Source organism: Triplophysa rosa, linkage group LG1 (assembly GCF_024868665.1).
Source record: "Triplophysa rosa linkage group LG1, Trosa_1v2, whole genome shotgun sequence".
In the NCBI taxonomy this organism is placed as follows: Eukaryota; Metazoa; Chordata; class Actinopteri; order Cypriniformes; family Nemacheilidae; genus Triplophysa; species Triplophysa rosa.
The window spans coordinates 21077416-21103495 of record NC_079890.1 but is presented as its reverse complement, the minus strand read 5'-3'; the positions used below and the strand labels follow the sequence as shown (position 1 = coordinate 21103495).

Sequence of the window (26080 nt, the reverse complement as noted above, 5' to 3'; positions counted from 1 at the left end):
GATATCTGTGAGTATCTCTGCTAAAAGCCTCAGTACCGCAGGTCCTAACGTGTCTCTGCTGGAAAGTCTTTATAATATTAGCGCAGGTCCTAGCTCCTGCCTGACTTTTATCCTTCTTTTCAAACGTAAAATCCACAAACCTTTTATTTTATGTAACACATAAGTCATAGCTCTTTCTAATGCCCGCAAAATCTCTTCCCTGCGTCATCATGAGAACGACATCTTTTTGTACTGTGGTGGCCACCGTCGTGTTTGGACTGAGCGATTCGTGGCAAATCTATAATACAACGCTAGTGGCCGCTGTCAATTAAGAACTGCGCCTTTAAAGTGATAGTTCACCCAAAAATGAAAATTCTGTCACCATTTATTCATGCTCTTGTCATTTCAAACCTGTATAACTTTCTTCCACAGAACACAAAAGAAGATATTTTTAAGAAGGTTGGTAACCGAACAGCAGTGGCACACATTCACTTCTGTTGCATGGACACAAACCAATGAAAGTCAATGGGTGCCAACATTCTTGCCAAAATACCTTTTTTGTGTTCTGCAGAAGAAAGAAAGTCGTACCGGTTTGAAATGACAAGAGGGTGAGTAAATGACATTTTTGGATGAACTATCACTTTAAAGGTTGCTTTGTACATCAGCACAAATACACACGGAGGTGGAAGAAAAAGACACCTTGGCAAAGGTGGAGCCCCTCCCCTCAGATTCAATGGTGATGGTCTTGGTTCTGCGCTGCAGGATTTGGTCAATGTCTTCTTCACAAAATTTCGCCCCTTCATCTTCTTCATCCATGATGGCACCGTAGGCTCCGCGGCGCAAAAGGTCCTCGATCTCCTTTTTGGAGAGCTGCTGTTGCATCTGCTGTAGAATTACAATAATATGGATGAAACAAAAATATACACAACGTAACGAGGCTGAAGAAAACATGATTCGTCTGATGACTTACCCCCCCGCCTCCTCCTCCTAGACTGTTGTCCCGCCCACTCATGCTCTGGAGCACGGCTTTATCCAATCCCAGCTTAAGGCTGGCTCTATCGAACATCTCTCGCTCGTACGAGTTACGCGTGATCAGTCGATATACCTTCACCGCTTTATCCTGACCAATCCGGTGGCACCGAGCCTGAGCCTGCAAAACAAACAAAACAATAGAAAAACATAGAAACATCTACGTACAAATAAGGAAAAACTGTTATCAGGTGTGTTTGTGTACCTGCAGGTCGTTCTGTGGGTTCCAGTCCGAGTCAAAGATGATACAGGTGTCGGCAGCTGTGAGGTTAATTCCAAGCCCACCTGCTCGTGTGCACAGCAGGAAGACGAATCGATCCGAGTCGGGTTTACTGAAGCGGTCTATTGCTGCTTGACGAAGGTTCCCACGTACACGGCCGTCTATCCGCTCATAGAGGTATCTGGAAAAGGTCAGTTTGACTTCAGAATTACAAATCAATGGATTTTATTGAGCACTGGTGAAAAAAAAGAGGAATACAGCCTGGCTTTGACGCGAGTCAGAATAATGTTTGTTATTCATAAATCTGTAATATGCCTCAAAGCTAGCATACATGACAGCATAACACAGAAAAACTATATTGGTATTATTTGTCTGAAACTCTTTGGCCCCGTCCAAAACGTGTCATGGTATTCCTTTGTGGAAATCTGTGAAGTCCACAAGACTGTCCCATTTGCCATTTAATTATTTAGGAAGGTGCTTATTTAGGAAGGAGTGCACCATTTGGAACATGACCATCTTTCTCCTCTCTCCTCCCCATTCACCCACTCTTTCTTGCATTCCAACTATTCATCTCTTCCTATCGGTCTTATTCACAGTGACCATCTACTGTCTCTGCCTGTTGCTTTCTCCTTTCTCTGACCCACTTTGGGCAAACCTGTGCCTCTGGGACTGTGTGCCTGATGTGAGATCCCTGGAGTGTCTGTTTCTTGCTGTGCCCTAGCTGGATGAGCCAACACACGTGCACCACTTTACGAATCCTACATTGTACAAACTAGCTACTAGATTGTCAAGGACAAAGCACTGGAAATGAAGGATACTTCACTTTACATGTAACAAAACAATCCCAATGACTATCCACTGAAGATAAAAAAAGAACATGCACGGAGCTTGTCATATGACGTTGGTAGCAAATAAGTTTAACTTAAAGAACTCTATACAGAGATAAGAAACATGTTCACATGTGAACATAAACCAGGATAAGTAAACAGTGGCACTGAACGCGGGCCAAAAAAGCAGATTGGAGTGCGTGTTAAAACTGCATCTAAATGCTATAAAGCATCTGAAGCAAACACAGCAGAGGGCCATGTGACAAAATGCAGTTAAACCCTCTGAACTCTGGACGAACTCAACAAAAGCCATCCAAAATGAAATTCAAAAACCTCCTACGAGCCCTAAGATTAGTTTTTTTGTCCTGTATAGGACTATGTACAGTCTTGCGTTTCCCACCTTCTCTGGATGAGGTAGTCTTCCAGGATATCGAGGCAGCGCACCATCTGGGAGAAGATGAGAACTTTGTGTCCACCTGCCTTCATCTTGGGCAGCAGCTTGTCGATGAGAACCAGTTTACCTGCGGACTGAATCATAGCCTGCAGGTGGAAATCTACAGCTGTTGGGAGGTACACCTCCTTGAAGTCTTCCAAGATCTTTTCTTCAGCCCCTAGATGCAAGAGAGAGAGAGTTTAGGAACTTTTCTAACGTAGATGTGTATGTTTGGGTTTCAGCAGTGGTTTGTGTCTGAACCTTTGATGAGGTAGGGATGGTTGCAGCATTTCCGTAGTTCCATCATGGTGTTGAGCAGGTTGGGGACGTTGGCTTGGCCAACGCCTTTAGCCAGGAATGAGAAGTTTTTCTCCAGAATGGCGCGGTAGTATTTCTTCTGGATGTTGGTGAGCTCCACTTCGATGATGGTCTCTTCTTTCGGGGCCAACTTCTTTTCAACGTCTTCCTTAAGACGACGCAGCATCATCGGCTTCAGGATGGCCTGGAGTTTCTGGACCTACACATACAAGTGGAGCAGAGTCGTTTTATTATTGAGCTAAGTGAGGACACACCATAGACTGCTATTGTCTATATATAAATAAAATGACAATAAAGCAAATTACACACAGAACAACAGAATCAATCAAAAAATAGAAAAAAACCTTGTGAACTGCTTTTCCAAACGGGGACATCACTAAAGGTCCCCGAAAGAAAATTATAATAAATTTGTCCTCGATGTATAGCAAAGTAAACCCCACCCCCCAACCATAGTACATAAAGAAACACTAAGCGAAAATACCTGCTCCTCGGTCTTGAGGTCTCCAAATTCCTGCATAAATGTGTTTTCAGAGGGAAAGCGGGTTGGCTCCAGGAAGTGCAGTAGACTGAAGAGTTCCTCCACCGTGTTCTGTAGGGGGGTGCCTGTCAATAACACCTTGTGTTCCTAAAGGTCGAAAGGTCAACAGATAGCAAATCAGAAAGATCGAAAACATAGGCAAAAGAGAATGATTAGGTGAACATTTAACATCTCATTTGTACCAGACTCATAAGTTTGAAGCCTTCTAGTAGCTTGCAGTTCTTGTTTTTGAGCCGATGGGCTTCATCAATGATGACACATCGCCAGTCAATTGCGTTCAGTTCTGGACAGCCTCCCAAAATCATCTCAAATGTGATAATGACCGCTTGAAACCGGTAAGCACCTTTTATCACACGACCCTGTGAGAGCGAGAGAGACTGAATGACGGATTGCACATTTGCTTTTCTTTCCCTGTGATTTACATGTTAGACTACAGTAATGTATCACTTTCCTTCATCAATCATCACAATATGGACTTTTAATAACAATTTGATGTCAAAGGTACAGAATACTTTCTTGATAATAAATGTATGCAAATTGATATTAAATGATTGTATGTTACAGATGATTTCTTGTTTATTTGATTTCATTTGCATTGTTTTTCCATAGTTTTACAGTTTGATCTAACATGTTTTCCCTGTGCTATCAAAAGTGGTATCTCGATGGAATTGGTATCGATTACTTACATTTTGTTGATTCTCTGGGCAATTTTTAATAGCTCTATATAAATAATTATAATATTCTCAAAAACATTTATTGGCTCACTTGGTTTCATCTACCCTTCTCCTTCACCGAAATGAAAGTAAAAGGTAACCAACACAAAAGCTTTCAATCACAGCAGAGATGATGTAAAATGGCACCTGAGCATCTCTGAAGTACATCTCATACTGCTGGAGCATCTGCCTGCTGACCACACTGCCGTGGTACACAATGACATTGAGGTTCGTCCAGGTTCTGAACTCCCTCTCCCAGTTAGTGATGGTGGAAAGTGGGGCGATGATGAGAAACGGCCCCTTGATCCCTGTGCGGCAGATCTCATCCAGAAATGTGATGGACTGGATGGTCTTACCCAGACCCATCTCATCAGCCAGAATACAGTTACGCCTGCAAATGAACAACAAGTGTTTGTTGAGTATTCCAACCACCAACAGTCCTCAGACACTCCAGATGTTCACTTCTATTGTTGATATTGTTGACAGATACTGAAGCATAATTAATGGTGCTGGCGTAATAATTAGGGCTGCCAATAGATTGTAATAATTTATAGCTGAACAATGACGTGTTGCTTTCCAGACCTGGAATATAGCACACAAGATTGATGAAGTATGTTTATGATGTTCTTATCATGGTCAAATGTAAATTTCACGGGGGAAAAAACGGCATACAGGAATGAAACTACACGGGGTGAGTGGTTCCAACCTTGAGAATGTACAAAACAAGGACAAGTAGTGAAAAGACTGGTACGGTAAATGGACTAATATATTACAGCAACTCACTTTCAAATCAAGCTTCTAATTTACTTCAGTACATATGAATCAGTCAGATGAGTCAGTGAAATTTCAATTCTTATAATCCATTTATTCTCCATTGCTTGTCGAAACACTATGTGAAGTCTGAAGGGCAGATGACACAGAACCACAGATCATCTATCACGACTATCTAATATTGAGTTAAAGATCTTTATACATAGAAAGAAGTGAATAACTAGGACACAGAACGTGTGGATACAACTTTAGTGAAGAAAACAAAAGCCTTCAAGCGTTAATCAGCAGGGAAAAAGCATGGAACAGTGAAGGACATTGTGAGGGATATATGATACAAGGCAAACTCTACTTGTGATCTTGCCGTCTTCGTGTAAGGTTGTTTCCCATAGACATGGTGTGGAATGCGATAAAGCCTGTTACTGTTTAAGCTCAATGAAAGTGTGCAACATGCTAAACACATACTTTAAAAAACAGATTGTTTATAATTTTTTGTCTAAAGAGTACAAACTAAGTTTTAAGTAAAACAAAGGCCACAATGCAAGGGGCCACTCGGAGAGTCCAAGGCTTTTTTGGAATTTGCATGTAAATAAACACAAAAAACATGACCAGTATGTTTTCATTAGACCACAGAAACAGGAAGCACTCATTTACTCACCTGTTATACCAGTTGAAGAGCAGCCAGTTGACACCCTCCAACTGATAATCCCTGAGACAGTTTCCATTACAATACTCTCGCGATTGCTCCCGCTTCTTCCAGTGACTTGCCGGAGGACGTTCCTGAGACAAAAACAGCATGGACTTTGGAATCTGAACGTTGTTCCACTTCTAATTAGGAAGAAAAGCCATAAAATATCAAACTAGATCTAGATCAATGAGAAAGATGGAAAGGGATGGTCTCACCACTCTGTTGGTGTTTGGTTTTACTGCCTGCAGCTGCTTAAACTCCTCGATCTTAGTCTGGTCCACATCTTCCTTCAGCTCCCATGTGCTGTCCTCGTACGCCAGCGAGCACCACTTCACCAGATAATACACCAACGGCTGTACACATGGGGAGGCTTTGAGACTCACAATACATGCACCAACCTCACCGAAAGTCTCCACTGAATAAGCAATTTGTTACCTCTCCGGAGTCCTTGTCCTGACAGTACGAGACCTCCAGCACTCTGTCCACTTCCACATAGTCAGGATTGAACGGGTCCTCCTCCATCTTAAACACACACATACAAGGCATTTAAAAATAACAAGCTACTTCCATCGTATGGAAAATCAAGGATCTCGGTATGTAAGGAACAAAAATTAAGTGGTGAAACAGAAGAATGGGGGTGAGTAAATACAATGGTTTAATGACTACACGATATGCCATTTAACCTGCAAGAAACCACAGAAAATCATCACACAGTATCTATTTGTTCAAGTTATAAGAAACAGTGGTGTCCTTACATCGGCGAAGAAGTGTGCCTTTTGTGCCTGTTTCATCTTGAAGCGCTTGATTTTCTGCTGGATCCTCTTGTCTTTCACTAAATGTTGCTCCGTCGCCCACTCACAATGAAGATACGAGCTGGAAAGCACACACATTTGCATATTTACAGAATGCTCCTTACACACACACGTTTAATTATGCATGCTCATCAACTCATGCCCACTCTCACAGTAAACTGCTCTGAGCTCCTCTGCATTATTAGAGGTATGAAAACATCACATTTCACAGCTAACTGAAAAACAGCAACACAAATGCGACTCACTAGTTCTTGTATTTGACGTAGTACTCCTCAACTTCCACTACCACTCCAGGAGAAACCTGTCAAACAAAGAATAAAAACAATAAACGACTTCATGTATAATTCATTTATCCATAAGAAAAGTGCACATGCCAAATTTCTCATTGTAAACCACATTGCAAAAGTTTAAAGTACATTAGTTGGCAAAGAATGTTTAGAAAACTATACTACTATTTCCTTAATGGCCACTAAAGCATAATATATATATATATATATTATAAAATATATAATACATTTATTTTTGCTGGTGAAGCATCTGATGTGCATAAATGTTAGCACCGCGTGATAAGAAAAATGTCAGAATATTTTAACTTTGTAAAGATTAAATATATTAAAATTGATTTAAAAAAAAACCTAACAGGCATGTTTCACATTCTTTCTGAGAAATGAAAGCATCACTCTCTCTGCTGCCAGTCTATCTGCATTGAGCTAAACTTTTCAAGTATTAAAAAAATTCTTGTAAGAACATGCAAAAAAATAGCACATGCTGTTACCTCCTTCTTCACCAAGCGAGATGCCATGATTTTGTCAACCACAGCTGCATCTTCCTCACTTGGGTTCTCCTGTAAACCAATACAAACATCATTTACATTACATTTATGCATTTGGCAGATGCTTTTATCCAAAGCGACTTACATTGCATTGTACTATACATTTGTTTCTGACTATGTGCAATCCCCTGGGATCGAACCCATGACCTTGGCGTTGCTAGCGCCATGCTCTAACCACTGAGACACAGAAAACATCAAAACATATTCTAATGCCGCATGACAAACTCAAGCATAGTGCCCTGCAATATACGTGGAATATACTATGTTGATTTAGCAACATAAAATAAAACAAGAATGGGAATACAGATTTTAATGGGCTTTTTATTTGACTGCTAAGTTCCTCAAAACACGTCTACTTCGACTAGTTTTACAATCCTTCTTTGTCTAGGAAGAATATATATTAATAGCATCTTTGATCTGAACGTCAGTAGCAAAAGTGAAATTACATCATTTATTTGATTCAGTTTCAATTAATCAAACACTTTATTGAAGAAGAATGATAAATTGTGTCACCATTTTTGAATATTTACTGAAGTCTCTGTGTAGAGATACAGTAAATACAATCAAAAGCTTAAAAATAAAATAAAAACATTTAGTTTTAGCTTTTTTCGCCTAGTCCTACACATTTATAAACACCAATTATCTTACAAACAAAAGGATGCACAGGTCTTATTATGTTAAAGATGAAAGAAAAATGGATCTTTAAAGGGATAATTCTCCCCAAAATGAAAATTCTGTCATCATTGACTCACCTCTTGTCATTTCAAACCTGTATGACTTTCTTTCTTTCGCAGAACACAAAAGATATTTTGAAGAATGTTGGTAACAGAACAACGGCGTTACCCACGGGCTTGCATTGGTTTTGTGTCCATATAAGAGAAGTGAATGGGTACCTCCATTGGTCAGTTACCAACATTCTTCAAAATATCTTCTTTTGTGTTCTTTCTTTTGTGTGAAAGAAAGTCATACAGGTTTGAAATGACAAGAGGGTAAGTAAATGATGACAGAATTTTCATTTTTGGGTGAACTGTCCCTTTAAATAACATGCTTGTATTAGGGCTGTCACGATTATGAAATTTGGCTGACGATTAATTGTCTGATAAATCATTGCGATTATGTCGATTAATTGTCTGTTTTAGAGCTTTGACTTTTAATTCTCATACATTTTTTATTCAGCTTTGAAACGACCATATTGTTCTGAATATAAAGACTATGTTCTTTTTCTTGGAAAACATAGGAAAAAATTGGGTCATCATACTTAAGGTTTAGGCTTTTACCGGTCAATAATACAACCGTAAAATACTTGTAAATTAAGTAAATTGATCAGGAGTGAATTGAAGCCACCATTAAAATGCTATCAGTCATAGAAAAGCTTCTAGTCTGTTTGTTTCTCACTTGCAAGACTACAATAAAAGTTTACTTCTATGTTAATGAGATTTTGGTAGACTGGTTTTCACACTGAAATAACATTAAATTGTACTGCAGGTTATTTTTATGGTATATGCATTAGTTTTTTTTAAAGTGATTGTGTTGTGGTGGTACATTTTACAAGTATTACCATGCTTTAGTTACAATATATACAATAAAATATGCAATATGAAGATGCAGTACAGCTCCCCCTAGTGTCTTCTATTGAGATGTGCAATAATTGCGATGATCTGAAACCATCGCGATGAGGTCAAACAATCGCGATGAGACGATTATTTAATAACCGTGACAGCTCTAGCTTGTATACTACATGACAATTGCACATACTCACCACAAAGAGTTGCACTGCAGGGTTTCTGTGAGCATTGGAGTTGCTCTTCTTGGCTTTGACGATGACCTTCATTTCTTCATCAGACAGTCGGGCCTCCCCATCTTCCTCATACTTCTTCCTCTTGATCTTCCGGTTAGAACGCCGCTTCTGTAAAAATATATATATGAGTGAGTGTGGTTTCATTTGTACATCTGCAATTTAATTCTCAGTGTTGGTCTGAATAAGACACAGTATGAGTGGTGCAACATTCCCACAATTCTAGACACTACTCCCCTCCATACACACACACACACACACACACACACAAGAGCAGTATTGAGAAACCACAGTGTCGTCTATGAATGTGATTGATTCAGTACACCTGTGTCTATGGGAATGACACAAGTTTGTATGACACAGAGAAAAGAAGAACCCTTGCGCATGTACAAGTTTATTTTTTACTCGGCAAGATGCCCTGACAGGATGGAAGCCCTTCAGTAAATTAGTACAGTGCAGCGTGTGTGTGTGCCTGTCCTCCCAAATATAACATGACCTAAATGCTATGAGTTAAAGTAAATGGAGAGGATGAGAATATCTCAGGATGACCAATTAAAGTCATCCACCATAACATCCTAATGTTTCCCAGAATGCATCAGAGGCGCATAGCTATAGCCTTATCTCTGACAGGCTAACGGAGTCATCAAATGCACACTGCTTTATTTAACACAGGGTTATTTAAAGAGGATAGCAGGAGGGGTATCATGGTCGGGGAGAATGGGACGCATGTCAGAAGAAAGAGTGGGAATTCTTTCAGCATACAGTCTTTCTCTCTGAGCATACATATGCCTGCACAAAGTTACTTTGTCTTTGGCCCAGTGCAAAAACGTGTCTTATGCAACATACTCTAACAATAACCGCTTACAACTAATTTTTACACAGCTGACTTTTTTTACACAGATACTGTACACAGAAGTCTGTAGAATCAAAGCTCACCGAATCATCGTCTTTTGAAGACCGTCGGGGCGGTCTGTCATCATCAGACAGCTCTTCTGAGGATTCTGCCTTCTTCCGTTTCTTCTTTCCAAACTTTATAACGATTTTCCTATACAAAGAACACAGAGAAATAGACAAAGGTCACCCTACAGGCAACAATTTTGTGATCATGTGATTATAGATGGCATTTTGAATGAAAAAAAAAACGTTTTAAGAATAGCTCACCCATAAATTTAAATTCTGTCATAATTCACCACAAACCTGTACAATTTAAAGGTGCAGTTTCCTGGACAGGGCTTAGATTAAACCAGGACTAGGCCTAAGTTAAAATAGGTCATTTAAATACCTAGTTTTTATAAACATGCCTACTGTTCATCTTGAGACAAAACCACAACACTTACATATTTTAAGATAATTAAGATCAAGAATATTAATCAAGAATATTAAGTTAAGACAGCTCTAATATGAAATGTGAAAGTAACCTATTTGTCAGATATGGTGACCCATACCTGAAATGAGTTTGAAGAAAAAAATCTGTTTTGGGTGAACAAATCCTTTAAAAGCTTACACGGAATGTTAAACCCTTCAACTTGTGCACCCAAGAACCAAAATACTCTAAAGGATCACTAGCTAAAAACACACGTAAAACTGATTCAAAATAAAGTGTCAGTGATTTACGTCTTATTGTAGCAAAAAGGCAAATGCACTTCATAACCAAAATCTTGGCCTTTCAATTTACTGATCTGCCTACAGCACAAAATGAAGTTCTAGAGAATGATGTGTTTTAAAATTTGAAGCAACAATTTGGGAAAGGCCCTTTTCTGTTCCAGCAGACTGAGGCCTTTATAAACATTGCTTTGTGCATGGAGGACGCATCATGCTGAAACAGAAAAGGGTGTTTTGAAATCCATAAAGAAATACTCTATTAAGTCTGGTGTTGAAGAACCTGACAGACCTGCACAAATCTCAGACATGAACCACACTGAACCTTTATGGTGAACTGGGACGTTGACTGCTAATAGGCCTTTTAACCAAACTCAAATGTCTTATGTCTGAAACTCTGAATAAGAGAAAATCCTGCTACCTACTAGTAGAAAGCCTTCCTAGAGTGGAAGCTGTTGTAAAAGGACCAACTTCCAATTAACGAATATAGTTTTGAAATTCAATGCTCAACAAGAACATTTAGGATGTGTTATCGTACTTTTGGCCATATGTAGTATGAGAAAGTCATGGGAAAGTTGGGTACACACCGAGCCACAGGTATTGAGTGCTGTCAGGCTAAGTTTTTCTGTTCAAATTCTGTTCAAATGTCAACATTAAAGGGGTCATATGACACGGCTAAAACAAATATTATTGTTTGTTTTAGATGTAATGCAATTTGTAAACACGATTTAAGGTTAAAAACGCGCGTATTTTCCACATATTGTGCATGTTTGTATCTCCTCTTTGCCCCGCCTCTCCAAAAGCGAGGAGTGCTATGGTTGGCCAGTGCGTAGTAATTGGTCGAATACTGCGAGCATACTGCGAGTGTGTGACGGAAATGTAACGCTTCTTACCATATTTGGAACATCAGGTTCCAAAGCGATTGTACTGACAGGTACGCCCACCTTACTTGCGTATACATTTGGGCGGTCTTAGTCAAATCATACCACGAACTGACGTAGATGTGTGGGGGTGTGGCTACACGAGGCGTTTCAGGCAGGTCTGGGTGAGCATTCGCTTTTAGATAGAATGCATCTTTCGTTCCGACACTTTCATTTCTTCAATTTTACATGTCTAATACATGCATGGGCAACTTATAACACATCAAAGACACAGAAAAGCACGTATTCGCGCCATATGACCCCTTTAAGCAGTGCTGTTTCAAACACTTTCTAAGAACCCAAAAAGCAATTACGTAACACAGTCAAAAATAAAACAGACACCACACGTATAAAGATTTGCAGAATATAGTCTCCCAGTACAGTAGTCACCTTCATCTGTTTATTTATTACAGCCACACCTTTAATATACACAAATGTATTCAGTACATAATGTACGCCATTTCTTCAAAAAAGGGACATTTTACACAACTAAGAATACAACATCTCCTCATATTACACAGTATACTGGATACTAAACAGTGTTTTCAAATCTGTGTCAGGCACACATTTGTGTCTGTTAAGCCCTGCTGAACAGATCGAGGAAACCAGTCTCATAAAACAGGACATCTGCTATGCAAACACAAACCCTCACTCACTATTTCACTCTCTTTGGATGATGTTACACTTGACTAGTCTATGGGACAACATGACTTCCTGGTTGCCTAGCAACCGGATCGGAGTGAAGCTGGCAACGTGGGTGGAGGCAGTAATGTTGCATCCTGTGAGTGACACATGAGCTCCACTCCTCACACACCACAGCAGCTGTGAAATGATGTGGTGGTCCTGCGTGCACCTGTGTGTGTGTGTGTGTGTGTGTGTGTGTGCAGACAGAGCTGGACAGAGCCCACCTGTGTTTGAGCGTGTGACATAAACCAGGTTAACAGACAAATCATTCTCATTTTCCAGAGTCCTAAAAAATCTATGTTTTATATAAAAACTAATATATAAGCAGGTAACACAATGAAAAAAAACACACTTTTCTGTTTACTAAAACAATTTCAGATATGAAAACATTGATTTTGCTCCTCTACATTTAGTTTTGGTGGCTTAATGCCAGAAATGTATCACCACATGATGCTCTGGAATCACAAAACCAGACAAGAAAAAAATGTTTGAGAAACTTATGAGCGACTGTGGTAAAAGTTGTTGTTAAGAGTCACTGTCAATGTCTTCAGCAGACTGTTTGTTCCCATCATTTGACTTACAAACGTCAGCTAGAGTCAGACTATTATTCTTACAATAAACTTTAAATGTTACAATACCTAAAAAACAGACAAGATTTTATTTACTTGTAAATGGCATTTAATGAACGTTACTTTAATTTACACACATAACAAAATACACATATTTTGCTCTGTTAAGCTGACTGACTGAACATGCAACATCCACTTCTAACCAACATAAGCTTTGCTACTATTATGTATATCTTAAGCAAAGTCACTTGACTGATTTACTATGTTTTTTCAAAATGAATGTCCATTTATTACAATGTGTAAGACATATTCTCAACGAAAATTCTGAATTACAGTATATTCAGCATCTGTATCTCTCGGGTGTTTTTCATTTGTGTTTTAAAACGATGAAGAAACAGATTTTTTCAAGAAGTTTTTCAAAATCAGACTATGTGCAACAGCAGTCTTGTAGGTTCTCTCTCTACAACATTAATTTTTATGAAAACAAAAAAAGGCTTTGTGCTTTTACTAAAACAAGTTCATATTTTGCTTCAAAAGAGACTATGGTTTGAAGTATACAGCCTGAAATAATAAATCAAATAATTAATTAATATCAAGGTCAAAAATCTCATGCAATGATGAGATGAGATCTCTCTACACTGTACTATCTGGCAAAAAATATATAAAAAGGCAAAAAAAATGGCATACAATCATTTTCTTGTGTGTTGCCATCTTTGTCTATCACTAACTTGTTGTCAGCAATTGAAATCACAAGCAATTTAATTGCTGTTTTTGTCACAAAACAACTTTTTTCTTAAGCCACAGACAGAACTATCACTGAAATCTCAGGCACAGCTTAATAACAGCTCAAAAACACACTGCACTTTCAAAAAGCTGGCTGTGCAAATACAACAATGTATTCTAGCATGATGCAAAGAAAAGTATAATCATTTTATTTTTTCTTGCTATTGTAAGTATATTGATTTGTAAGTATTTTTGTACATTTGTAGTATGTTGCATTTTTATGCACAATTATTTAAAGCTTATATGAATCGGAGACAACAACCCACGTATACTCAGAAGAGCGTAAGGTTTTCAGCAGAAGGCACAGAAGGCTACATTAATATTTCAGGGTTGTAACCTTAGATACATGTAGTATGCAGATACTTATTCTTTCTCTATGGATTCTCACATACACATACCATTGTTATGAGTTTTTTTCTTTGTGGCGAAAAATACATCAGCATACAGTACATAACGCATCAGCACACAAAACGCATCATCCTAAAACACCTTTAAAACCCAACTAAAAATCCCAAAACAACAAAATATTTAAAACGGCTTTATTTCTTACTTCTCTCTTTCAACTATCTCTTTAAACATTACAGCCCTTTAGGGTAAGTCAGTTCACTCTGAAGCACTGCCATTCTACAATTGGGAAACAAAAATCCTGCCAAGGTTATGTTCTAATAACATATCACTGTTATCAGGTGTTAGTCACTGATTTGTAATATCATATTTTGTGCTTATTTCAAGTACTGAAGGCTCAAACTCAAGGTTAATTCAACTATGTGCTCATACGTTTGAGAATAGAAAAAAGCATGAGGCTCTTTAACTGTGAGGCAGAATTTCCTCCCCCACAGCCGCCATATTGATTTATCTCATTCTTTTTATTATGAGTTGTCCATCTCATCACCTTTTAATGTCTCTGAAATACTTCCTATAGACGTCCATCTCTATCAAAATGTGTGACTGACTGCAGTCTCTCTTTCTCTAATGGCAGCTGCTGGCTGTGGCGCACTGTTTGGTGCAAAGCGGGTCAGTGGGTTTCTGGCTTTGTGTTCCACCACAGGCTCAAAGACACCAGCCGTACCAATTCTGAGATCTAAGACCCACGTTTGCCTTCACACTCATCTGAGATCATAAAGGAGGGACAGTTTACCCCAAAATGAAAATTCTGTCATCATTTACTCACCCTCTTGTCATTTCAAACCTGTATGACTTTCTCTCTTCTGCAGAACACAAAAGATATTTTAAAGAATGCTTGTAACCGAACAATGGCGGTACCCATTTACTTCTATTGTATAGACACAGAACCAATTTTACATTTTTTTATACAGATTTTTTACATATAATGTAAAAAAATGTAATTTTACAAAATGTAACCGTTTTATTGTTCACGTATTTTTCCCAAATCCGAATTACAGAAAAAGACTGCAAATTTACAAGAAAAACATGTCATTTTATGGGTTATTTTTACGGATATTTCTGGCTCCCCAGAAGTGCAGGATTTACAGGATTTTTTACAGTGACTTCATGGGTCACCAAAGTGTAGACGGAGAACGGCTACAATGGTTGAGGGGGTGGGACTTGGGTGAGGGTCTGTCTTTCTGACATGTAAAGATTAACACATCAAATACCAAGTGCGCATGTCAGTTTCTCCCTGCAACGCTGAATTTAGATGAACCAAGCATTCTAGCAATTAATTTGTGTTGAATTGGAAATTTGATGACATCACTAGTTACTATGTAACTGTAATGCTCAACCTTAAATATCACTTTCTCAGAGCAGAGCAAGAACAAGGTAGCACACTATTACTGTCAACAGAGTGACAACATCCTGTTCACAACCCTTACAGTGCAAAACAAGCTCGAAAAAGTAGTCAAACCAGACAGATATCTGCCTTTCAAGTACTTTACAGGTAAAAAGACACAATTAAACAGGCAAACCTTTCACTCCCATTTTTGAATATCTGCATATAATAAAGAGCCACGATAAGCTATTTATTACATTGATTTTACTATGAATACAAGTGCTATCCCCTAAATGGTAGTCATCGTCAAAAGCACTATGAGAAAAGACACACATGTTTAATAAACACCTCCATTTATTATCAATAGTTATTCTTATAAAATATGTTTTTCTACCAAATTTAATATCCCAACTGTAGGCGGTTTGTGGTTAACAAGCAACAATTTATATTAATAAGGACATTAATAAGGAACGTGCGGTCACAAGTGAGCAATTATCATTTTACAAGCACTTATCGTCCAATCCGAATGAAGAGCCAGAACACCGTTTAACAAACACCTGCGTCCTTCTACCATACACCATTCTGTGCCACAGACGTAAATGAGCAGGGATACAAAGTGTGTCTTATAACAGTGGAGATATCATCCAGTAAGGTGTTGAGGCTGAACACACACGTCCTGTTTGTCCTGCCTTTACTGCACAAGTATTTGGGTCATTCAGACTGCTAATCCAATAGGCACGATGAACAAGTCGCAGAAGAAATTCAACACACTGCTTTTACAAACTCAGCGGGAATGCTTAACATTTTCATGTTAGCTACGTAATCTCGCCGACAGACCAGCAGAGAGTGTAGGGGCAAGACTTTCTGTAGTATCCTGAATACTCCAATTCAAGCTTTCCTTACCAAACACAATGTCTTCAGTAAAAGTCAGATCGGATTTCTACCAAACCACCGCCCACATCTACACACTACAGACATTAATCAATGAGCACGTCCATCATAAAAACAAAGGAAAAATATATGCATGTTTTGTTGATTTAAAAAAAGCATTTGATTCAATATGGCATGACGGCCTATATTATAAAATTCTACTATCAGGCATAGGTGGAAAAGCTTATGACATCATTAAATCCATGTGCACATAAAACAAATGCGGAGTTAAAATTGGCGATAAAAGAACAGAATTTTTCTCTCAGGGGCGCGGAGTAAGACAGGGATGCAACTTGAGTCCAACTCTGTTTAATTTATGTATAAATGAGTTAGCCGTGTTACTGGAACAATCTGCAACAGCCGGTCTCACATTAAACAACTACGAGGTGAAATGTCTTCTGTATGCTGATGATCTGGTGCTGCTGTCAGACACCGCCGAAGGTCTACAGCAACACCTACACCTGCTAGAGAAATACTGTCAAAACTGGGCCCTGACAGTCAATCTGGAAAAAAAATTATGATTTTCCAGAAAAAAGTCAGATTACAGGATAACAGATACACATTCACTCTGGGAAACACTACAATAGAACACACTTTACACTAAGATTATCTCGGCCTAAAAATCAGCGCGTCAGGAGGTTTTGGTCTGGCAGTGAATGCACTGAAAGAGAAAGCTAGACGAGCGTTTTACTCCATCAAAGGCAGATTCACCCACACAGATATTCCAGTTCCAGTCTGGTGTCAAATCTTTGATTGTGTCATTATGCCTATAGCTCTATATGGCTGCGAGGTTTGGGGTCCACAATGTCTGACAGATTACTCCAAATGGGATAAACACCCCATAGAATCCCTGCATGCTGAATTCTGTAGAAACATTTTAAGAGTTCAGAGAAGAACACCAAATAATGCATGCAGGGCTGAATTAGGCAGATACCCCCTGATAATACACATCCAAAAACGTTCTCTCAAATTCTGGACACACCTTAACTCAAATCCTCCTAACACACTTCAATACGAAGCACTTAAAACCAAAGAGCTGAGACCTAAAGCCAGTCCCTTCTGCCAGCTGGCTCTGAAACTTCAGACCGGCACAACCGAACAGAACCAAATCAGAATAAACCAAATAATCAAAGAAAGTAAAAAGTTATATTTAGATCATTGGGAAAAGGAAAGTAAAAACCAAAGTAAACTAGAATGCTATCGGACCCTAAACAGAAAATACAATCTGGCAGATTATCTCTACACTGTTGGAGATGTGAAACAGAGACGGATCCTGAGCAAATACAGACTCAGTGATCACAGTCTGGCCATAGAGAGAGGCAGACACAGACAAACATGGAGTCTGTGCACACTGTGACACTGGTGAGGTGGAGACTGAGACACACTTTCTCCTTCATTGTGATCAATTTAAAGATGTGAGAGAGAAACACTTTCACAAAATGTCAAATCTCATGCCAGAGTTTGATAGGTGTTCAGAAACAGAGCGAATGCAGATGTTACTGGGGGAGAAGAGACACACATCAGCTGCACAAACTACTGCCTTCATCTGTTACAATCAATGCACATCTACACTCTTTACTTTATTACATTCTCATGTTTCTGCCTGAAATCTACATTTGATATTGATATTTTATTTCCATATTTCATTTGTTTACTTACATATACTTTATTTTATATTTCATTCTATATTTATGCCTTACACAGCTCGATAGTTTAATTTTACTCTAATGTTTGTACTTATTGTATGTCTTTTGTTATATGTTCAATGCTTTGGCAATATTGTAAGAACACGCAATCATGCCAATAAAGTATCTTGAAATTGAAGAAAATTGAGTGTGCAAGGAAGAACAAACTAGTGTGAACGTTTGCGCAACAGGGTGGTACAAACTTTTCAACGGTCTTCCCATGATGCATTTGACCTAGAAAGCTTCCATTCAGTCCTATATTAACATGGATCACATGACATTGCGATAAGGCGGTGAATTTTGGGTGCAGCCTCATGATCGATTACAACTCACCAGAAGGGGCTGTCGCTGTGTGTGCTGCATGAGGCTACATATGCAGTACATCTTGTCAATGAATCATTAACCATAATAAGGACTGGAGAACAGAAGATTATGTTTAGCGCCCGTTTGTCCTTTTGCTGTGTTTGTGGGTTACAAACCACGTGGGTTACAAAACACGTGGCTCATTTGTCATTCACCCTTTAGATAAATTGTTGACTTGCTGACTAACGTCAGCGAGCAGAGGGATGGATTTGCTAATTTAACATGATGCTCAATGCGTCTATAAACACTCCATTCTCATCTGATTTAGGTTGAAACGCAATGTAACCTACACTAACAGCATTTTTTATCATAGAGATGATCTCTGAAGAACTAATGAAATCAGCCCCATCACGCAGAAAACCCAAGCATATCATGTCAAACACTCAACACCTGCACAACACGTTCCCTCTCTTTCCAGTCAAACAAACCAAAAAATGAAATGCCAGCATGGGGAGAATTTCACAGCGGTCTTACCCAATCTGAGTCTTTTGTTTGGGCTTGGAGGTTGCCACAATCCGTGCGCTCTTGGAACTCTTATTCTTGCCTTTGGACTTGGAGCCGCCCGCCTTGTGGCTGCGGTGCTGCGACGACGATGACGGGAAGCTCTCGGGACTCATGACACGTGGGATATTTTTCTCTCCTCTCTCCCTCGCTTTAGCAATGGCCTCGGAGATGATTTGATTGGCCTTCAGTTGTTTATCGTCCGAAAGGGGCGACTCCATCTGCTGCTGCTGCTGCTGCTGTCGCTTGTGCACCCGTTTCTCTGACACGGATGTGTACGAGGACGACGACGAGGAAGAAGAGCTACTCTTCACTGGTGGGCTCAGTACCCGCACTTGGCTGCTGGGACCATTAGTGTTCTTAGGAGGCTATGAAAAGGGGAAAAAAAGATGTTACCATTAAAATCTCAACAGAGTGTACAAAATGATTGTCTATCTGTGAATGGACAGCATGTGCACAACTAGAAAGACAACAACATGAGTTGCAAAATGTAGGCAGAGCTGTACAGTAAGCCAACAGACACATTTCCATTTCAGGATTCTGTAATTTCATATGGTCTACCCATGCTGTAGAATACATTAAGATAGCAATGATGCCATGTAGACTCGTCTGAAGGTCAATATGAGAAAGCTACAGAATTATAAGATGAATTCAATAGCCATAACATTACTGTTCCCCAGCCATGAGCCAGAAATCTTGTGAAACAGTTACTCTAAACATTGAGATTAAGGGTGCCTTTCATCCATTTTGCTAATATGTAATAAAAACTTCTATTTTGCAAACTTCAACCATAGCCTCAATGTCTAAAAGACCTCCCTTTATCTCAATGCACTTCATGCCAGCATGCTAGTAAACACGATGTCAACAAACTTGGATGTACAACATCTAGTTTTAGATGTAGTTTTTAGTGCCCGGTATCAAATTCTTTTGTTGTGGATCACAGAGATTATGGTGTTCACAGAGACCAGTATGATTCACTCAGGACACCTATTTCAGTGATACCTGAAAGTAGAAGAGACAGCTTGTGTACTATTTTTAAAGGGCCTATATCACAAAAATGCACAATTCTGCCATTACTTATTCACCCTCATGGTCTGTCCAACCAGTTTTGTGTCTGGAAAACCTGATAAAATAAATGTTCTTCAACTTTTGCAGACAATAAAAGTTTACAGATTGATGCTTTATTTCATAACATTTATATGAAAACACTATCACTGTACTCTTTCTGTACTGTATAGCAAGGTGACAGATAGAGATGATAGCTTTGTGATAAACAGAGTGAAATTATTCATTCTTAAATTCAGTCATTTTTTTGTGCAGCTCTCATGTCGAATACGTTCTAATGTCGTCTGTGCCACAGGTTTGATGTCATGATGTTTAGTCACCATACAAAAGAAAATCAATAATGTTTAATGCTATTGACATCCAGCCTGTGTCACATTCGATGTGAGATCTACATGATTATTTGTAAAAATACAGCCACTGAAAAAATTAAGAGATTATTCCCAATTTTCATTTATTAAGCATTTCTAGATGTACAATATTGTGGCCATTCTAGTCGAGTGTCTGTTGAATTTCAACGAAAATAAAACCTCAGGAATGCTATAAAGTCAACCAACAGCAATGTGAAAGACTGACAGCATGACAAGACAAGAAGAGGTATCACATACAAATCATTTTGAAACTTTTCCTAAATACGTACAAATTTTACTTTTGTGTTGCTCAAAAGTGAATATAAACTGCAAATAAATGCAAATAGAAAATCTGGGAGAAATATTTGTAGTATTTCACAGAAAGCATCAAAAATTATCATTTTACCTAAACACATACTGTACCAATAAATAGTAAATAAAGAAACTGAAAATAATTTTGTACATGCTGTTGTATTGGCTGTGTATGCAAATGATGACTTAATTTCCAGTCTGTTCATCGTAAAAGCTGTCGCATGATATTAGAATAATCACAATATACCGCAAATATCTAGTTTAGACGTCAATGTATGTACTACTTTAGTGCTGCTTATATTGTTCTTTTTATCTGTTTTTAAAGCTGACAACTCGTGGTCACAAAAAAACTGTCGCTCTATAGGAAACAATATGAACGCAAGCGAATAAAGACAGAAGTCAAACTATTACTTTTAAAATATTGTGTTTGGAGTAATTTTACCGTTCAATCCTGTCTATATTTTTGTATTGCCTAGCGACACTCTCCACCACAGTAAACCTAACAGGGCATCTAAGGCAAAACTCTCTCCAGTCTCCACACAAACAACTGTAGAGATTCCAGCTTATCTGATGAGCAGTGCAACAGGAGCAATCCACCCACACATTCTGGATGACAACATAGGAAATCCTCCATCTTTGAACTGCTGCATCATCAATGTTCCCCAACGCCTGGGTTTCATCACGTTCTCTGTGGCCACCGGCAAAGATAAGGGTAGCAAGCACACGACTGGGGCCATATGCATACACAGTCACCAATGAAGTACTAGTTAAAGTACATGACAGATGACAGATTTATAAGCATAGTCGTTTAGAGGCAACAAGTCACAGGTCATACGAGTAGCTGATCAAAGGTCAGTCATGACTATAGTCTAAGGCCTTAACCTGAGAGCCAGTCTAGTCTGTTCACATTATCCACCCCTCACCCCATGAAATAAAGACAGTCATGTATAATTCACTACATGATCATATAGCAGGCCGAGACATGCCAACTTTTATTATTCATGCTGGTTTGATTGACATGCAGAAGCTTTTTTAGCCTTTTATCTCTTTTCCTCAATCTCAATCTCTCTCTCTCTCGCTTTCTCTCTCACACACAGTTTTTATTCAGGTAGCTAAAGCAAACCTGACCCAACTGCTGTACAAAGAAGATTCTTATTTTTATATGACATAACCAAAGCATTATTCAAATAATCATGTAGTCATCCCAATAAAGCACTTGTTGGCTCTTTGGGTAAAAACAGACCGGAATAAAATATAATCACGTCAGCAAGCTAGCCTGTGCTATCCCAATGGCTAAATAAAGGGAATTATCTGGAAAGAATGAAACAAAAGAGAAGGGAGTGGGGGAGGGTTATAAACACAAACTCATTCGGTGGATAAACATGAGCCGTAGAACAGAGCGAGAGAGAGATTGTGTTCCAACTGAAATATTTTCACTAATCCATATGAGACATGAAAGGGTAAAACGAGAGGGACAATGGCGGAAAGCTATAGAATGAGAGAGCAGAGAGGAAAAGGAGTGGAAGGGAAAGACGAATGGGTAAGCGGGGTGGTGTGCACGTGAGAAAATGAGCAATAGACAGAATATGACGTGAGACGGAGAGAGACAGAAAGAGAGAGAAAAAATGCAGCAGCCCTGAGCACTGCAGCCATGTAACATCTATAAATAACTAAAATTACAGGCTGCCAGCGCTGCAGAGATTTCAATCTTTCTTGTTGTCATGATCCTCTCCACATACAGCGAAACTCACACAAATGCACAGTCGCATTAAAAAAGAAACACACACCCATGCAGGGTAGCCGTACAATGCCTGATGCACGCATGTGGCACGCTCATCCCACAGCAAAACAGCATAAAGAAACAGGAAGAAAGTCAGGCAAAGAGAGGAATGAGGGTCAACGGCTGCCTAACGTAGCATAGCATTCCTCCTTAGCACGCTAGCAAGAGAGAACGTTAGAAATGGAGAGAAGCAGTTAGCACAAGATGGCGGCGAGCGTGTAGCCTGCCGCATGAGCCTGTAGCTGCTCAGTTCCTGCCTTCCCCCCAACCCCTCCCTCTCTCACCACCCGCCCCCCCATACGCACGCACGCACGCACGCACTCACTCACTCACCCGTCCTCTCGGCCTCTTCACCGTAGACATGTTTTTTCTTCTTCCCCCCTCTTCCCTCTCTCCAACCGCCAACAAAAGCCTGTGCCCTTTTGCCGTTTTTTTCTCTCCACCCCCCACGCTCCCTCCTCCCCCTCTCTCTCTCGCTCGCTTGCTCACTTTCTCTCTCTCCCTCCCTCCCTCCCCCGGCAGGTCCGTGGCTGAAGAAGCCCTGTTCACCTCCTTCTCCCCTGGCCGGGCTGCATGGAGCTGCGCTTCACGGAAAACGAGGGAATGAGGAAGAGACCCGTAAAGCAGGCACACGCGTCCGGGACTCTCTCATTCTGCTGCGCTCAGCTCTATTCTTTTCCCTCCCTCACTCTCTCCCTCGTTCTCATTGATTCCGTCCGAGAACTGCGCTAGCTCTCCGGGCTTTCGTTTTCTTGTCCTCCGGCACGCACACACAGACTTCTTGTTCCTCTTCCTCCTTTCACATCCCAGACGAAGGTAGGTAGGATCGCTACCCCTCCTTGGTAACACAAAAGGTTTTTGTACTAGCTCGGTTGGACGCTGTGTAGCTTGTTTTCCTTAATTCCACTTGTTTTTTTCCTTTTTCCTCATTCCCCTCCCCTCTCTCAGGCTGGGTGTGTGCGGCGAGCGGGAGACGCGGGCGAGAAATGAAAGCACAAAGCAGCAAAACGCATCAGCATGAATATTAGAGATGTCGTTAAAATCCAGACTCGTTTTTCTCTCCCTCTCTCTCTCTCCCTTGCTCACTCACTCGCTCTCTCTCTTTAGCTCATTGTAAAACAGGAGGTCCAGCAGAGGGTGCTAGCTGTTATTAAATTAACTTTCACAACTTAACCCCAAAAATACTGAATTTTTCAACTTGGAAAATCCCAAAAGGTGCAAGGGTAACAATTCAGGCAACTGATCAAGAATGGTCATATACACATCAAACAGCACATGTGTCTAAAAGCATTACACTGCTTAAAGGAGGTAAAACGATAAAAGTATAAATCATAAGTCATAATCATCAGACAGAAACCCCCCTCACCACACACTCACAGAAAAGCACACAAGTAGAGGCAGGTGGCATGAGTTCACCGTGCAGCTGGATTGACTCACAGGAAGTGACAACAGAGACTCGAGAGGAAATGAGGCCATGCATTCACTTTCCCAAAGTATGACACATTGGCCATGAGCAACGCTCCACGTGCACTGTAACAAACCACTGTGAGTGCCCGCCAATACACACACACAACAAATACACACGGTTAAAATGATGAGTTCATATTGTGGAGTATATATATCAACAAATAGTAAGAGAGAAAAAACAGTGACCCTTGCATGTGAAATTGTGCACATACACGCACAAAAGTGGGTCAGCTTAGTGTAAGAATCTTACTGAGTAGCAGAGGAGCAGAGGGATAAGCTTTGGCTAGGCATGGACCCCGAGACTGAAGTGAGACCCGAGACTGGAGTGAGAGCAACTTCTGCAAAGTTAAATTAAGACAAGCGACCAAAAATAATGTCAAAATTCATCCTGTGTCATACTCCTTCCCTCACTAGGTGGCATACAACTGTGCTTGTGTGTATTCCTTTAGTACACCAGGTGCACAGAAAGCTTCAGTGCAGGAGAAACAAGCTTCAATAAAAAAACATGTGCGTGTGAGAGAGATAAAAATGGAAAGACAGAGTGAGTGCGACAGAAGAGAGAGAGAGAGAGAGAGAGAGAGAGAGAGAGAGAGAGAGAGCGATAACAAGGCCTTGAAGTTTGGACTGCTGGGAACAACTCATACTAAAACATTGATAAACGTCCTATGCATTCACCAACCTAAATGTATTTAATGGGGTTCCATCAAGAAATGATTCAACAGACCTGTTTCACACGCACACAATCTTTCATTTCTCCTGTAAGTTGTAGAGTTTGTGGTAGTGGCAAGATGCAGTGAGTACATTCCAACACATGGAAGAACATATAAAACAGGGAATGAGGAGGGTGGAAAGTGTGCCGTGAGGAGGAAGGAAAAACAGGCACATGTTGTGGAGGTCACATGGCACAAACCCCTGCGCACCATGGCAACTAAACAGTTAATATGTAAATGAGATGAAATAGCAGCACCAAGGTATTGGGAGGAGTTTAGCTTTGCAGAGAATATGAGAAAACAAACAGAGAGAGAGAGAGAGAGAGAGAGAGAGAAAGCTATTCCTTCCGTCCACCTACAGTAATTATTTACATTCACGCCCAATGTCAGACTGCCTATATTAGGCATAATAATAATATATACCTGCCTATATAAAACTCTTAACTATTTTGAGGCAATAAACCCAAAGATGTGCAAAAGGATTTACTTTAGTCTTCAAATAACAGGACACTGATAGATTGTTTCCACATCTAAGGAAAGTGAAAAGAACAGATATGCACCGATAATAAATTTCTCCACCAATACTGATTATTCAGAGTGGTATGTGCGGATACAGATACAGCTTATGAAGATTAAATATATATTTCTTAACTTTCTGAATGTTATAATTTTTCCCCATAGTAGGAAACATTACTTCATCTCTTTTTTTGTTCTGTTGAACACGAAAGAAGTAATTTTGAAGAATGTAGGACAGCAAACAGTTCTGGGGCACTTTTGACTACCATTGATTTTTCCTAATGTGGTAGTTAATGGGTGTTGAGATCTGTTTGCTTATATGCCCCTTATCCTTGTTCATATTTGTTTACAAAGTGATTTGCAGCACAGGGCAGCGAGAGTCACGTGACGAAAGTGAAACATTTTTTAGAATTACGATGCCGGCTCACCATCGTGATGTCTGTCAGCCATCGGCGATGGACGATGGCATCGTCTATCGGCCCAACCCTAGTCCTGACAATGCTTATATCCATTTACTGCGCATGAGTAAAACCTAAGACATTTCTGTCAGGGGCTTTCTTTCTACATTATTATGATTATTATTATAAATGGACGGACAATAAGGTAGGGGGGATGTGGCACAAGACTATAAAGTTGCAAAAACGAAAGTGAAACTATCCTCGTGCTCCGCTGCCAATTAATTAACTGACATTAACGCTATCAAACTTAGAAGCAGCCAAAACAACACTGCTGAAAAAAAACAACAGAACCCTGACCTAAATTTAATGGATTTAATGGTTATAATGGAAATTGTATTGGTTTTAATGGAAACTATAATAGTGTCTACTGGTATGTGATGGATTCTCTTGGTGGGATGTTAAAAAAAATACCTCCGGTGGTCCACACACAGCAAGATGTATTTTCAGCTCTAATTTAAGTAATAATTTAAGTAATTGGAAGGGGACTTTTATATCAACAAATCACAGCTAACATTTTCCTCATATAAAAAATTAAATATGTAGTTTTTGTTCTGAGAATAATAAACTTCCTCATTTTGTTTAATATTCCTTCACCTAAAACATTTCTATGAAATGTGTGTGAAAATGTGATATTAAAGTAATCTCTCTCACTTTCATCCACAGCTCTTAAAACAATGTAACAAAGTAATGAAATTTCTTCCCACAACCTA

The 26080-nt window shown here is 39.6% G+C and overlaps 1 protein-coding gene across 11 annotated transcripts in view; it reads right to left on the bottom strand.

The window, feature by feature from the left end:
- The window catches only part of chd9 (chromodomain helicase DNA binding protein 9), a 74222-nt gene that overhangs the window by 16243 nt on the left and 31899 nt on the right, over positions 1-26080 (bottom strand). For 7 of the 11 annotated variants that reach the window (XM_057326568.1, XM_057328963.1, XM_057328488.1 and 4 more), the window contains 17 exons: positions 18689-19083; positions 9889-9997; positions 8917-9063; positions 7101-7169; positions 6571-6626; positions 6269-6386; positions 5949-6035; positions 5729-5866; positions 5484-5605; positions 4205-4448; positions 3527-3703; positions 3288-3431; positions 2750-3005; positions 2456-2666; positions 1214-1409; positions 950-1129; positions 679-864 (listed from right to left, as the gene is read on the bottom strand). In XM_057326568.1, the coding sequence (XP_057182551.1) occupies positions 679-864; positions 950-1129; positions 1214-1409; positions 2456-2666; positions 2750-3005; positions 3288-3431; positions 3527-3703; positions 4205-4448; positions 5484-5605; positions 5729-5866; positions 5949-6035; positions 6269-6386; positions 6571-6626; positions 7101-7169; positions 8917-9063; positions 9889-9997; positions 18689-19083 (2835 nt within the window). Of the gene's footprint in view, positions 1-678; positions 865-949; positions 1130-1213; positions 1410-2455; positions 2667-2749; positions 3006-3287; positions 3432-3526; positions 3704-4204; positions 4449-5483; positions 5606-5728; positions 5867-5948; positions 6036-6268; positions 6387-6570; positions 6627-7100; positions 7170-8916; positions 9064-9888; positions 9998-18688; positions 19084-22226; positions 22343-22552; positions 23306-26080 lie in introns of those variants that run through there. The other 4 variants (XM_057327878.1, XM_057329443.1, XM_057329192.1 and 1 more) reach the window with 3 other exon arrangements.